Source organism: Limulus polyphemus, unplaced genomic scaffold (genome assembly GCF_000517525.1).
Source record: "Limulus polyphemus unplaced genomic scaffold, Limulus_polyphemus-2.1.2 Scaffold1055, whole genome shotgun sequence".
Taxonomy (NCBI): domain Eukaryota; kingdom Metazoa; phylum Arthropoda; class Merostomata; order Xiphosura; family Limulidae; genus Limulus; species Limulus polyphemus.
In genome coordinates this window covers 232,173-245,137 of record NW_013666665.1, presented here as the reverse complement: position 1 = coordinate 245,137, position 12,965 = coordinate 232,173, and the positions used below count along the sequence as shown (strand labels likewise).

General features: G+C 30.3%; 1 protein-coding gene across 1 annotated transcript in view; it reads left to right on the top strand.

Annotated features, from left to right (window-relative positions):
* Positions 1-1,124: 1,124 nt before the first annotated feature.
* Positions 1,125-12,965, top strand: part of LOC106461898 (probable phospholipid-transporting ATPase IIB) — a 39,003-nt gene continuing 27,162 nt past the window's right edge. Inside the window, exons 1-6 of the mRNA XM_022388993.1 lie at positions 1,125-1,274; positions 4,713-4,883; positions 9,942-10,086; positions 10,470-10,583; positions 11,308-11,475; positions 12,507-12,653. Of these exons, the coding sequence (XP_022244701.1) occupies positions 1,183-1,274; positions 4,713-4,883; positions 9,942-10,086; positions 10,470-10,583; positions 11,308-11,475; positions 12,507-12,653 (837 nt within the window). The 5' untranslated portion in view covers positions 1,125-1,182. The remainder of the gene's footprint in view (positions 1,275-4,712; positions 4,884-9,941; positions 10,087-10,469; positions 10,584-11,307; positions 11,476-12,506; positions 12,654-12,965) is intronic.

Below are 12,965 nucleotides of genomic sequence, written 5' to 3'. Positions count from 1 at the left end.
ATAGTGGGACTGACCGTCACATTATAACGCCCCCACGGCAGAAAGGGCGAGCATGTTTGGTGTGACGGGGACTCGAACCCGCGACCTGCAGATTACGAGTTGAGCGCCCTAACCACCAGGCCAGGCCTATACTTAATCTGCAAGATTGTAAACGTGTAAACATGGAGTAGTGAAGCTGTCTGTATATAAATCAAATGATTATGACTGGATTATATACGGCATGTTGCATCTTCCTTGAGCTGGGATTTCGTGCACTGTTGCAGTATAATTCCCCTCTCTTTGAAATGCAAAATACCAGCTTTGGGAAGCAGTTTAATGTTTCGATTTCTTCTCAGTTAAACAGCGTGCTTTATTCTTATGTCTGTATTTAGTTCAGTTGTTTTTCTTTTCATCTTTTAATCTTAACTTTCAGTGATTTAATTTTTTGTTGTTGTTGTTGAATAGTTGTACTGCTTTGTTTCAATAGAGTATTTAATCCGAATGTTTCCATTATTTTGTCTCCTGTTTCCCCTATGTTTGGTAAATAAAGAATTTTGTATTTCGAACTGTACTTGTGCTTGCTTGTTTTCCTCTACTGTCCGTGTTCAGTTGATTCTTCACTTAACAGTCCTGAACCTGCTTTCTCAGGGAACTTTTGTTTTTCTGCTGGATATCAGTGGACCTGAATATCACAAGTGTTAAAATAATACTTTCACAGCTGCGTGGGTGGGGGCCACACCTGTTGATCATAATATATATATATATATATAACATTCAAGGTCATTTTCTTCGTCATTGGCTGAGTAATTTAGATTTTGACTGTGCATGATTCTTTCAATTAAGTTCCCTGTTTTGTTTTGTTAGTTGTTAAGCGCGATGCTGTACTATGGTTATCTCTATTCTACCCAACACAGGTATCAAAACCCGATGTTTAACATAGCAAGTCTGTAGACTTACTGCTGAGCCATCGAGGGACTAGTTTCCTTGTAAGTCTCTCCACTAAATAATTTCAAAGTTTCTGTAATGAATGACATTAAGATGCAGTTTTTAAATTAATATAATTTAAACAATAACAAAATTGTTATTTAAATCGGCTTTACAGGTGGCGCTACATTTTATTTGTGCTAACAACAACTACTTGTTTTTATCACTGTCTGCGCCATGGCTGTAACAGTTGACATAGGCTTATAGATATAGATAAAAATGTCTAAAACAACAAGCGTTAAATCTACCCAGTTAGAAATGAAATTAATTCAATCTGATGTGACTGGTAACAAAGCGAAGGAGTGTACCAGGTAATTATAGTGATATGTAGCATGATTTTTACCGTAAAATATAACTGTATATCTATTTCAAATAAAACCAAAGTTATAAATTAAGTCAAATAATTCATAAGTGACATAACTCACCAGTCACGTTGCACAAGTGAAATAAGTTTGAATCACACTGCATAGTATCATCATAAGAATATTACTGTATCATCATTACATTCTTTTTTTTTTTTTTTACTTTTAGTATTTAATATACTAATTATTTAGAGGATAGGACGACCTAGTACTACTACTACTACTACTACTACTAGTAGTAGTAAATGGACTAAAAGTAAAACTAAAGTAAAGTAAAATATTTATTTTTAATGTGTGTTATATTATAAATATGGATATGATTTACAGTGACAGCTAACATTAGTCATTACTGTTAGCCTGACAAAACAAAGGTTTTGACTAATACTAATAATAGTAATATAAATACCAGAAACAATGCTAGGCTATAACACTATAACTATAAAGTATAATTTAAGTTTGACAACAGTTTTATTTTTCTTTATTACTGGAAACATCAGTATTACTTTAATTTTGTCTACATTAGTAACATGGATAAATTGATAGCTTTAAATTAGTTTAAGTTTTAACTCAGTTTTAGGCTTTAATATGTAAACCGTAAAGAGTGGTTCAATTATTAATATTAATATATTACTTATCTTGTCAGACATGACTTATGGCTAGATATATATATTATAAATAACCATGTGAAATTAACTTGCTTCTGTTATTTTCTACAGATGAAAAGTAATATAAAGTTTTGGGGTATTTGATTAATCAATTTTTATAAAATATTGATGTAATTTGAATATGACTATGAGTATTGACAAACCTCGACTTGTAAAGTAACATTTAGTAGATGTTAGTATATACCTGTCAACACTGAGAGGTGCCAAATAGGGAGACTTTTTGTGGAGGCACTGCAACAGCGAGTAGCATTTCCTGGGGGTGTCATGCTCCCCCAGAACATTTAGAAAAAAAAGGTGCACTTTTATGCATTCTGGGGAACTTCATACATTTATAAGTTTGAAATGATGTTTTCAGTCACAGTGGGGTTACATACTAATATAATCACAGTCATCTGCTAATATTGTTATGCACTTTTATTGTAAGAATTGAAAAATAAAAAACATACACATATCCTGATTAGTGCTCTCTGTTATATTTGTATGTTGCACTTTTAGCATCTTTCAATACCTGCTTGCTGGGCTTGTATTTACAGGCTAAGGAATCTGAGTTAAACTTCCAGTTTAAAAGGGCACATATTGTTTCATGCTCTAAATCAGTCCTGTTCTCTGATACGATCTTTCTCACCATTGAAAATGCCCTTTCACTCTATGTACTGGAATGTGGTACAACAAGCAGACACTATAACACAACAAAGTATAACAATGTCACACAGTAAATATTTACTTTATCCTGATTGGCACTCTGTGAAGTTGAATTTTGTGACTCTATACTTTTTGTTAAATTATTAAAAAGGTTGATATTGGGAGATCCTGATCGCATGTTGGGAGATCAGGAAATAGGACTCTATATTGGGAAACTCCCTCTGAAACTGGGAAAGTTGACAGGCCTGTGAGTATTTCAAATAAACATTCAGCAGAAAATAGCCACTCATTTTTAATTTGGCTGAGTAGAAGTCGTCTGCAAATTAGGCACTTTTAATTTCCCAATAGGATAGTTGGCCATTGGAACAGGTTGCCTAGAAATATGGTAGATGCAACAGGATTGGGAAAATTCAAGAGAGTGCTCGATGAGTACTTGTGGAGTCAGAGTTGGATATTGGGTCAGATGGGTGTTGAAATGAATGGGATAGTCATGATGAGTCAGAGTGTTCTTTGTTCACTTCCAAATGCTGTATGTTAGTATGCAGCATACTTCAAATAAGCTGACAAATCTGTCTCTTACCAATAGTTTGAAAGCAAAGATGTTGAACACAGAGCCACCTAAATTTTTTATGGAAAACTGTTTGAATTTTGTGATACATAAATAACAATTATTTCTCTAAACATAATTGTAATGTCCAACAATTATAGTATTGATATTTTCTTTTATTGTGTGTACCCTCTAATAAGTTTAATTTGATGCAAAATACAGTGAAAATATTTCCATATTGATAGTGTAACTTTTAATGAAAATTAATGCATGCATAATTATATGTATCATGCAGTTATCAGATGTTTATCTGGATTAGTGAAGATGAATTGATTATATTTACTGTTTTATCCACACACACACACACACATATATGACTTTAATAAAAATATTTTGAAAAACTATTTATTTATTACTGTTAATTTAAAAGAAATAAAACTACAAATACATAAAAGCATAAACATACCAGTTTCATATTATCCAGCATACTCTTCAGTTTCTACAATAAAGCTTTCTTGAACAAGACCTACTTAACAATGTAAAACTTCCCACATTTTGTACCTTAAAGCTTTATGTATGTTTTAAACTCCCTCTGTATGTTAAACTATGTAACATGTTCTGTGGTTTTAAATTTATTAATAATATAATTTTCATAAAATAATCTTTTATTCTTTACACAAGTATACCAAAATGGAAATATGTAAAAAAAAAAGGTTCTTCTAAAGTATGATATTTTTCCATAATACATATATTAATGTGTTTGTTAACAGGTAATGGGTTATGATTTACATTCCTAACATGAGATTTGTGTAAATTTATTCACAAATGTAAATTTTCTGTTTCTCAAATATATATTTGCTTACAGCAAATACGAGATAAAACATAGATAACATTATGTGAATTACAACAAAATCTAGAGTTTAAAAAAACTACTTTCTCCCCAATAGGGCCTGTAATATATTTAGTGTATGTAATATAATATAATATTATTATCCACAAATATAACAATCTGGTTTATTGCAGGGAAAAAAAACCTTCATCAGATTTCTTTACTTCTCTGATTTAAGATAGCATATAAATTATTAGGTTGTCTTTGTGATATGATTTTTTTATTTTCAAAGAATGCAGGAAGTTTTAAATTTTTAAGTAGGTCTTGTTCGAGAGAGCTGTATAGTAGAAACTGAAGAGTATCCTGTCTGATACAAAACTGGTATTTTATGTATTTGTGGTTTTCTTTCTTTCTTTTAAGTCAACTGTAATAAGTAAACAGTTTTTAAATATTTTTTAATTCATTTTTAAACTTAAAATAAGACCCAAAACTCGAGCGCTTTAGAATAGTCAAATATTCGATAGCGCTCGAGTTTTGGGTGATATTTTAAGTTTATTACACTTTATATGTGTTCCTTTGTGCTAACTCTTTTATCAAGTTTAATTCATTTTTATATTGTCTTGTTTTTATTAATCACTCATTCAGCAAAATTCTCTTGTTTCCTTTTGTGTATATATATATATATTAAACTTTGTGTTTTTAAGACATTTTGAAGGGATTGAAAGTGCAAGAGTTAGCTTAAGCAGTGATGAAGGTTTTGAAGCTGAAGAAGATGACTCGCTTCTAGAACCACAGTACGCAGAAGGAAGAAAGAAGAGAGGAGCATTGAGATGCTTTTGTTGTATCTGTAATTGTTTCTGTTTTTGGATTGAGAGGTATTTGAAAATATTCATGTGATAGGTAGAGAGAAGAGAGGTGTTGATTTAGCTTTTTTTTTATATTTATAATACTGTTATGTCTCTGTTCGTTTGTTAGTTTTCTGTAGAAGTTCTTTCCCAGAAACTTCAGTGATACAAGTCCTTTCTTAAATAAAACTAGTTTATTCTTTCTCAATACAACTTTGAAATACACTTAATTTCCACAATCAGTTTAACATAAACACACGCTATAATTCACAACAAACAATTCACGCAGTTTACTTACTACTGCACTTGACTCACTTGTCCATCTCTATCTCTGCCTGTCTGCCATTCCATTCCGATTAATTGTCTGGCGCACTTATATACAAGAATAGAGGGTGCCTAGCAAATACTGGATTATTCGCGATGTTCCCCGATCTTTCTAGAACTCATTATGTGTTACCAGCGTCAAGTGACTTCCGCTGTCGTAATAATACATTTAAAGTTACTAATATACATAAAGGATATCACAGTATCTATTTTGATTCTAAGATTGTAGAAAATAATAAGGATCTGGGTGTGATGAATAATAAAAGCTTGAAAACTTTGGCTGAATGTTTGGAAATGGTGAAAAGAGCAAATATGGTTCATAATTCAAGGGTCTTGGCTTTGATTCCATTTGCCACAAAACTTTCTAGCCCTGTCTTTGTTATGGCAAAGCTACTAAAGCTATAAGGCACCGTCACTAATTTGTAAGTGCTGACTAGATGAAAGACAATTGGCTGGCAGCACCCACTGCCAACTCTAGCTACTTAAGTGTTAAATAAAGTGTAATCTTACACCCATTTTGTTTCCAGAAATTTATTTTTTCTTTTACGTAATATAATCAGATGCAGATGTAAGAGAGAGAATTTTGGGAATCCAGGCCACATCCAGTTTTTCTAAATGTTAATAACTGTATTCTTAAGTATTGTATAAGAAGGAGTGGATCTAGGTGAAGGGTCCAGGGGTCTGAACTCTCTACCCCCATTTTTACCAGAAATTAATAACTGTATTCTTTAATGTTGTATAAGCATGCACAGATCTATGGAGGATCTTGACACCCCCTGCTCCAATTTTTTCAAAAATTAATAAAAAATAACCAATATCCTTCCACTACCATATAGTATCAGAATGAAGCACTAAATGTCAGTGTTTTTATTTGATTGGTTATTAATTATCAGAAAAGCTTTTCTGGCATTTTCTGAAACAAACATAACTGGACTCTAAAGCAATCCACTCAGTGCCTCAGCCAATAATTGGCTATTTCTAAGCTAACACAACAATATTATTTTCAATTAAATGTTGCCATGGTAAATTATTGTACCTTGATGTTTTTCTAGACATTCCTAACAAAGTAGTAGACTTTATATATATATATATATTTTTGTTTTTTTTAACAAAGACTTGTTACAAAATCAGTTTGTCATTGTGTAGAAGTTATAGTTCTCCTGAGAATATGTTTCATATTGTGGATGTCCAAAATAAGTGAAAATACAAATGGTGTAGTTGCATAAGTAATGACTTTTAAGGAATTTTTTTTAAAACAGTCGTCCTGTTTATGAACAAAAGCTGTAAGTTTTTTAAAAATTTGATCATAAGTAAATAATTTAACAGTGCCGATATATTAGTAGGCCGTTGGCCTGGCATCAATATAAGGAAAAACATTTTTGTTTTTTACCTGATAACGTACACCAAGATTTTTGCTTGTTTTCTCATAGAATGTTGTGGTATTTATTCTTATAGTGGCCAAAGAAACCATTGTTATGCAACTCTCACCTTAGCCACGTAGCATTCTATAAGGCCATTAGTTTTAATGTTATCAAGTATTCTGAATACTGATCTTTATAATAGTAGATTTGTTAAGATAGTACAGTAATGTTTTTGTGTTAGTTTCTGAAAATTATAAGCATTTGGATGCTATGCTAATTTGAAGAAACTCTTCAATAATAAGATTATTTTTTCCAAAAAACACCAAATTTTATTTGTTTATAATTCATGGTAAAATAGATGTGAATCATACTAGACTTGACTTCAAGTCTGTGATACATCTGTCCACAAAACACATGCCATGACTGCCAAAGCTGCATCATTATGCTGGACTTATCTCTTCCATACTAGTGTTGTGTTTTGAAGTGGAAAGGCTCTGTTTCTCTCCAAAGAGGCAAAGTTGTTAGGCCAAAGTTTGTAAAATGTATAGTTTTACACTGACTCTTTTGTGTGAAGTTAATAACTATGTTTATATGTATAGTTTTTACTATAAATTAATGAAAGTTACAGTTGCATGTCAAAAGTTAATACATGTGTGTCTGTGTTTTTATTTTGACACTTCTAGAAGCACTAACACAAAAGTATATTTTTAAGCTTTTTTTTACCATTATTCTTTTTTTATTTATTTTCTGAACTAAATGTACCAAATAAAAATATTCGTGAATTTTTGTTATAGATGCAACCAGAAACAAATCACCTGTAGGTTAAATTTTAATTTGTTTCAGTAGTTTAAAGTACATTTCCTGCACTAATACTACGTATTGGTATTGATTAATATAGTTGGATAATCATCAGCTATCAGTATTGGCCAAGAAAATTTTAATCAGTGTACCCCTAGTAATTATAACTATCTAATTTGAATTTAAATTTTATATGTTTGGTTTTAACTGTTTTTATTTTTACATTTCTAGAAATAAAGATATGAGCATTGAAATCGTTAGATAATGACTTGATTGAGCTAATAAATTACAGAATATATTAACATTTCTTTAACTTTGACTTATTTAGGTTACTTTAGGACTGTATGGTCGACACTGATTAATCCAAAATACTTTATTATAATAGTGAAAGATTCTTTTTTTCATATATAAAAAAAATACTGAAAATTTGGCTTTAGTGTTCCATTGTTTTAAAAACGTTAATTGGTATCATACCACTATTGTGAAAATGAAGCATTGCTACAACTAACATGGAGAAGTTAAACATGTTAACATAATAATAGTGTATTACCTTAATGATCTTTATGGTTTTATTCTTATTCATTCCTTAATGGTTTTTGAACATTATAAGATAAAGTAATAATTATTTTATTATTTAAAAAAATAAATTGAAGGTAATATAATTTTCAATTTTTTTTTATGTTTGACTTTAAATTTAGCCTACTTGAAGACTATCCAAAAATACTAAGTTTTTACTTTGGCTAAGTATGGATTTGCCTAATAGATCAAATGAGGTATGATTGTTCATTACCCGTAGTTGGTTACAAAGCATTTGAGTTACTGTGTAGTTACCAAAACAACACCTAAGGCTTCAACAGTGTCATAAACACAAAACATGTAAAACAATACTTAATTGTCTGGAATAACAAGTCTGGAAAAGTGTTAAACTGTGGTTGAATCCTTGTTATGGTGCCACATCATGTGGTGTGATCATTTACTAAAACAGCTATAAGAAAGTTTAAATATGATTTGATAAGAGCAAGAATTAGATTCATGTCATAGTAAAGTAAGTGTATAGGTTGAATTATTTTTTATAGTTTCTATAAATGTTCCATTCATTTGTGAATTTAGAAGTTCTGTGTGTTAAATTATATCCATTTGAAAGCTACAGAAATTTTCTTCAATGACAAGATGTCAGATTAAGTTAAGCTTATACAATTTAGAGATAGGTTAAATGGGTAACAAAGAAAGCCGTGTTACAATTTTACATTTTGGATAATGTTTTTGTCATCATCAGGTTTAAGTGGTTTTCCTATACGCATGGATGCATATATACAGTACGAAGCAAAGAAGTCTCATAACTCTAGATTGCTTAAGGCTTAATAAAGATATTGTGTTGATGTTTGGTTTGTTTAAATATGGTGTTTTTACTTTTCAATAGATACACTATGGTTTTTATTGAGTAGGAAGGTTTGTTACCATGAGTTTTTTTATTTTGTTCACCATATAAAATAAAATCACTATAAAATGAAATAAATATGTTAAATTTATTGTTTATTGTGTGGTAGGCAGTTGCAAAATATTCTTATTCTATGCAAGCAACATTCATACATGCATAAATTGGCTAACTAGTTAATTAGTTATATCTAACTGCAATCATAATACATTTTAAATAACACCTCATTACCTTTATTGGTGATACAAAAACATTTTCATTATTTAATTATCAGCGTATTTGATTTACACAAGACCACTGGGGAATTATTACATATTGTTAAAACAAAATGGCTTCTGCTGAGTCATCTTTAGTCAACATTAGTGAATTATTTGATAACTAGGAAATGTCCAGATTGTCTTTAAAAAAAAAGTTAATGCTAAACTACTTTTCCTGGAAAAAAAAAGTTTTCCTAAATTGTCTATCATGTGAAATGAAGGGTAATTAAAAAAGGTTAAATTAGGAAGATAAAGACTATTTAAGGATATGTTAGGATAATGTAGTAATTCACAAATTTATGAAGCTTTTATACCTCTGTTATTTTGCTTGTTAGGGATGGGTTAACTAATCAATTAATGTTGATTAATTAATTAGCAAGAACCAGAAGTTCCCAGTTATAATCAGTTGCGCCCCCCAGTGGCACAGCGGTATGTCTGCGGACTTACAACGCTAGAATCCGGGTTTCGATACCCGTGGTGGGCAGAGCACAGATAGCCCATTGTGTAGCTTTGTGCTTAATTACAAACAAACAAATAATCAGTTGTATTATGATAGCAATATCTTTTAATTTGGAGGAATTATTTTAATTTTTTAGTTATCCCAAATTTTTTTCAAAATAACAAATTACTTTTTAATTATTTTTTTTATACTAATAAATTTCAGTTTTAGCTAATCCAGAAATATCAGTAGTCAGTCTTATCAGTTGGAACAATAAAATTTTCAGCAAAATACATAACAAACTTATCAGTACTACATACTATAATAAGTAACAATTCAAAGGACAAAAATATGTATTTTTCAAATCCTGGAACACTTTTCAAAAGTTCAAACACTGATTCACTTAAATAACAGTGTATTGTTTGTAGAAAGATGTGTTTTTGTATTACATCAGTTTCTATTTTTTTCTTCCAGGTGTTTTTTAGCCATGGCAAAAAAAATTTGTGGAGAACAAACACATAGACCTCGTACAGTTTTTATTGGTCGAACATCTAATGAAAAGTTTCCTGCAAACAAAACAAGAAATCAGAAGTATAACATTCTCACTTTTATTCCACTGGTCAGTTCCAGGTTTAGATTATATTAAATTTGTTACATAAGCTCTTTTTACTTACTTAGTGCCACAAAAAATATTGTAGTATTTCAAGACTTTGATAAACGAACAACTCTACATGCTTCATCACGTTGTGTTTCTTATTTGATATTGTGATGATGGTTATGTCTTTCTCAATCCACCTGTAAAAGTTAGCTTGTTACATATTTCTGAAGGTATTTAGGGCAGAAATATCATTTAACTGATAATTGAACATTATATGCTTGATTTTTTTAAATTCAATTTTTTTGTTGTGCAATAAAAGCAGAATTAGTTAATAATATCCAATAACGTAGGCTGGGAATCAAGAGTACATTTATATTTGTAATCCTTCTTTACTGTCCCTTCAGGTTTTATTCCATCAGTTCAAGTTCTTCTTGAATCTGTACTTTCTTGTGATGGCTTTATCACAGTTCATTCCTGATGTGAGGATTGGTTACCTCTACACATACTGGGGACCACTAGTGAGTATGCTTGTGTTTAACTACTCAGAATGACATTAAGCTTGAAAAGCATAGAATGCCAAGTTCTAAACCCACGATTAAAATCTACTTCAGAGAAAAAGATTAATTTCCTGTAAAATATGTTATTCTATATGATCTTTATGTCATATAAATGAAGAAATAAGAAAATCTAGTGACAACAAACAATTTCATGTTTGTTATCATATGATCAGTGTTTCACAGGTTAAAAACTTGTTAATTTTAAAGCATACTTGTATAATTAAGGATTTTAACATTTAAATAAAATTTTTCGTAATCTCTAACACTAACTTCTTTTAGTGGCTGTTGTCTCGGAGCTTAGTGTATCCGGAATACTATAACTTTTTGTTAAAAGGTACAAGTGTTTAATTTGAACAGAATTTCAAAATTCAAGTTTAATTTAATAAAACTAATATTTACTCATTGTTTTTAATAATTCTAATTCAAACCACATGTTCAGGCATTTTTGTAAGTTAATGATAAATATTTGTTTTTGTAAACATTCTTCATGAAACTCTGTAAAACTGTATTTGATAGTTATTGTTTTATTCAAAACTATACTATTGAATCATGTTAAGATAACACACACAGCCATTTTCTTTAGTGATTACTCAATTTAGATGAATGCTTTAGAAATATTTTAATACTTTATATTTATAAAACTAAAGGGGGTAGTTGTATTGAACTTGTTTGATTATTTTTTGAGGGCTTTGTACTGAGTGTTACATTAACCAGAGAAGCAATTGATGATTTTCGACGGTTCAGAAGGGATCGAGAAGTCAACTCTCAGAAATATAAAAAACTCACAAAACAAGGTGTACTACTCATCCCAAGCTCTGATATAAAAGTTTCTGATCTCTTAATTGTGGAAAAGGTAATTTTTTGTAGTTTATTCAAACTTGAATTTGTAATATTTTCAAGTGATATTTTTCAAGTAACCATTTTTGGGGAATGATTAATAGAATAGAACATTTCAGTGAGACAGGACTTGGTAATAAAGCCAGGTGTAATGAAGTAGCATTGTTCAGAGAAAAATAACATGTTATCAGAGAAAAGTAACATGTTACTTGTAATAGTACAAGATATTATAAATTGGTCATAAAACATGTTTATAAATCTTTCGTCTGAACACTAAATATTATTATTCCTGTTACCAAGATATCACAAAGACTTTTAAAGCCATTATGATTTGTATGTGTATAGTTTTAATAATATATATGTATATGTAGAAAATACAACCTAATTACTATTAACTAAAAGTTATCTATCACAAAACGTTTGGCTACACAATGTACTAATTTTGGTAATCAACTGTTTTAGGAGAAATATTTTTTTCTACTTTCTATTGTTTTATAAATATAAATTGTATGAATGTTATCTCTTAAACTAGTTACTTTTTTTAGTACTAACCACCTTTTGAATTGTAGTGTTTTTTGGTTTTATTTCACTACACATGTGTTACTGAAAGTGGAGGTTTGATTATGTTTAGAGCTCAAAAAATTAAAAATACAGATGTACCTATATGTGGTAACTATGCAGTAATTATGGTTTTTAAGAGCACCGAACATTTCATGTAGGAATATCCTGCACGTGTTGTACTTTTGAATGATAAATTAAAATGTATAAGATATATATCAGTGATGCACCTCAGTGGGACAAAGAAAAGTCGGAGGACTCACACCTCTAAAAACTGGGTTTTAATACTTGTGGTGGGCTTAACACAGATAGCCCATTGTGTAGCTTTGAGCTTAACAACAAATTTAAAAAAAAAGATTGTCAGTGACTATAACTCACGAATAGGCACCTTTATTCTCCTGTAACTTATCAAGAATTAATTTGATAATTTATGTTTAATTAAAATATAAATAGATTAAACTGTGTGCAAGAATTTGTTTTTCTTTTAAGGACCAGCGAGTTCCAGCAGATCTTGTATTCCTTAGAACTACTGAGAAGAATGGGGCTTGTTTTATTCGAACGGATCAGTTAGATGGAGAAACAGACTGGAAGCTTAGGCTAGCTGTTGGATCGACTCAAAGACTAATGACTACAGAAGTGAGTCCTGTAATTGTTAAGATTTGCTTTTGAAACTTGTTTAAGTGCACGGTTCAGGCGTAAACTGACTAGATCATATTATTGGGCATTTTTTGCATTACTGTGAAAAAGATTGAAACAAAGAATTCACGGATAGTGCAACCCGAAGATTAACACTTAAAGAGTATACTTGTAATTACTAGATATAAAATTATTCTCTCAAATGTAAATTTTTATTTGGGAATGTAGCCTGTTTAACTTGTAATACCATACATAATTGTATTGCCTTAACCCATTCATTGCAGCTGTGCCATTTATAGGATTTTGTTAACA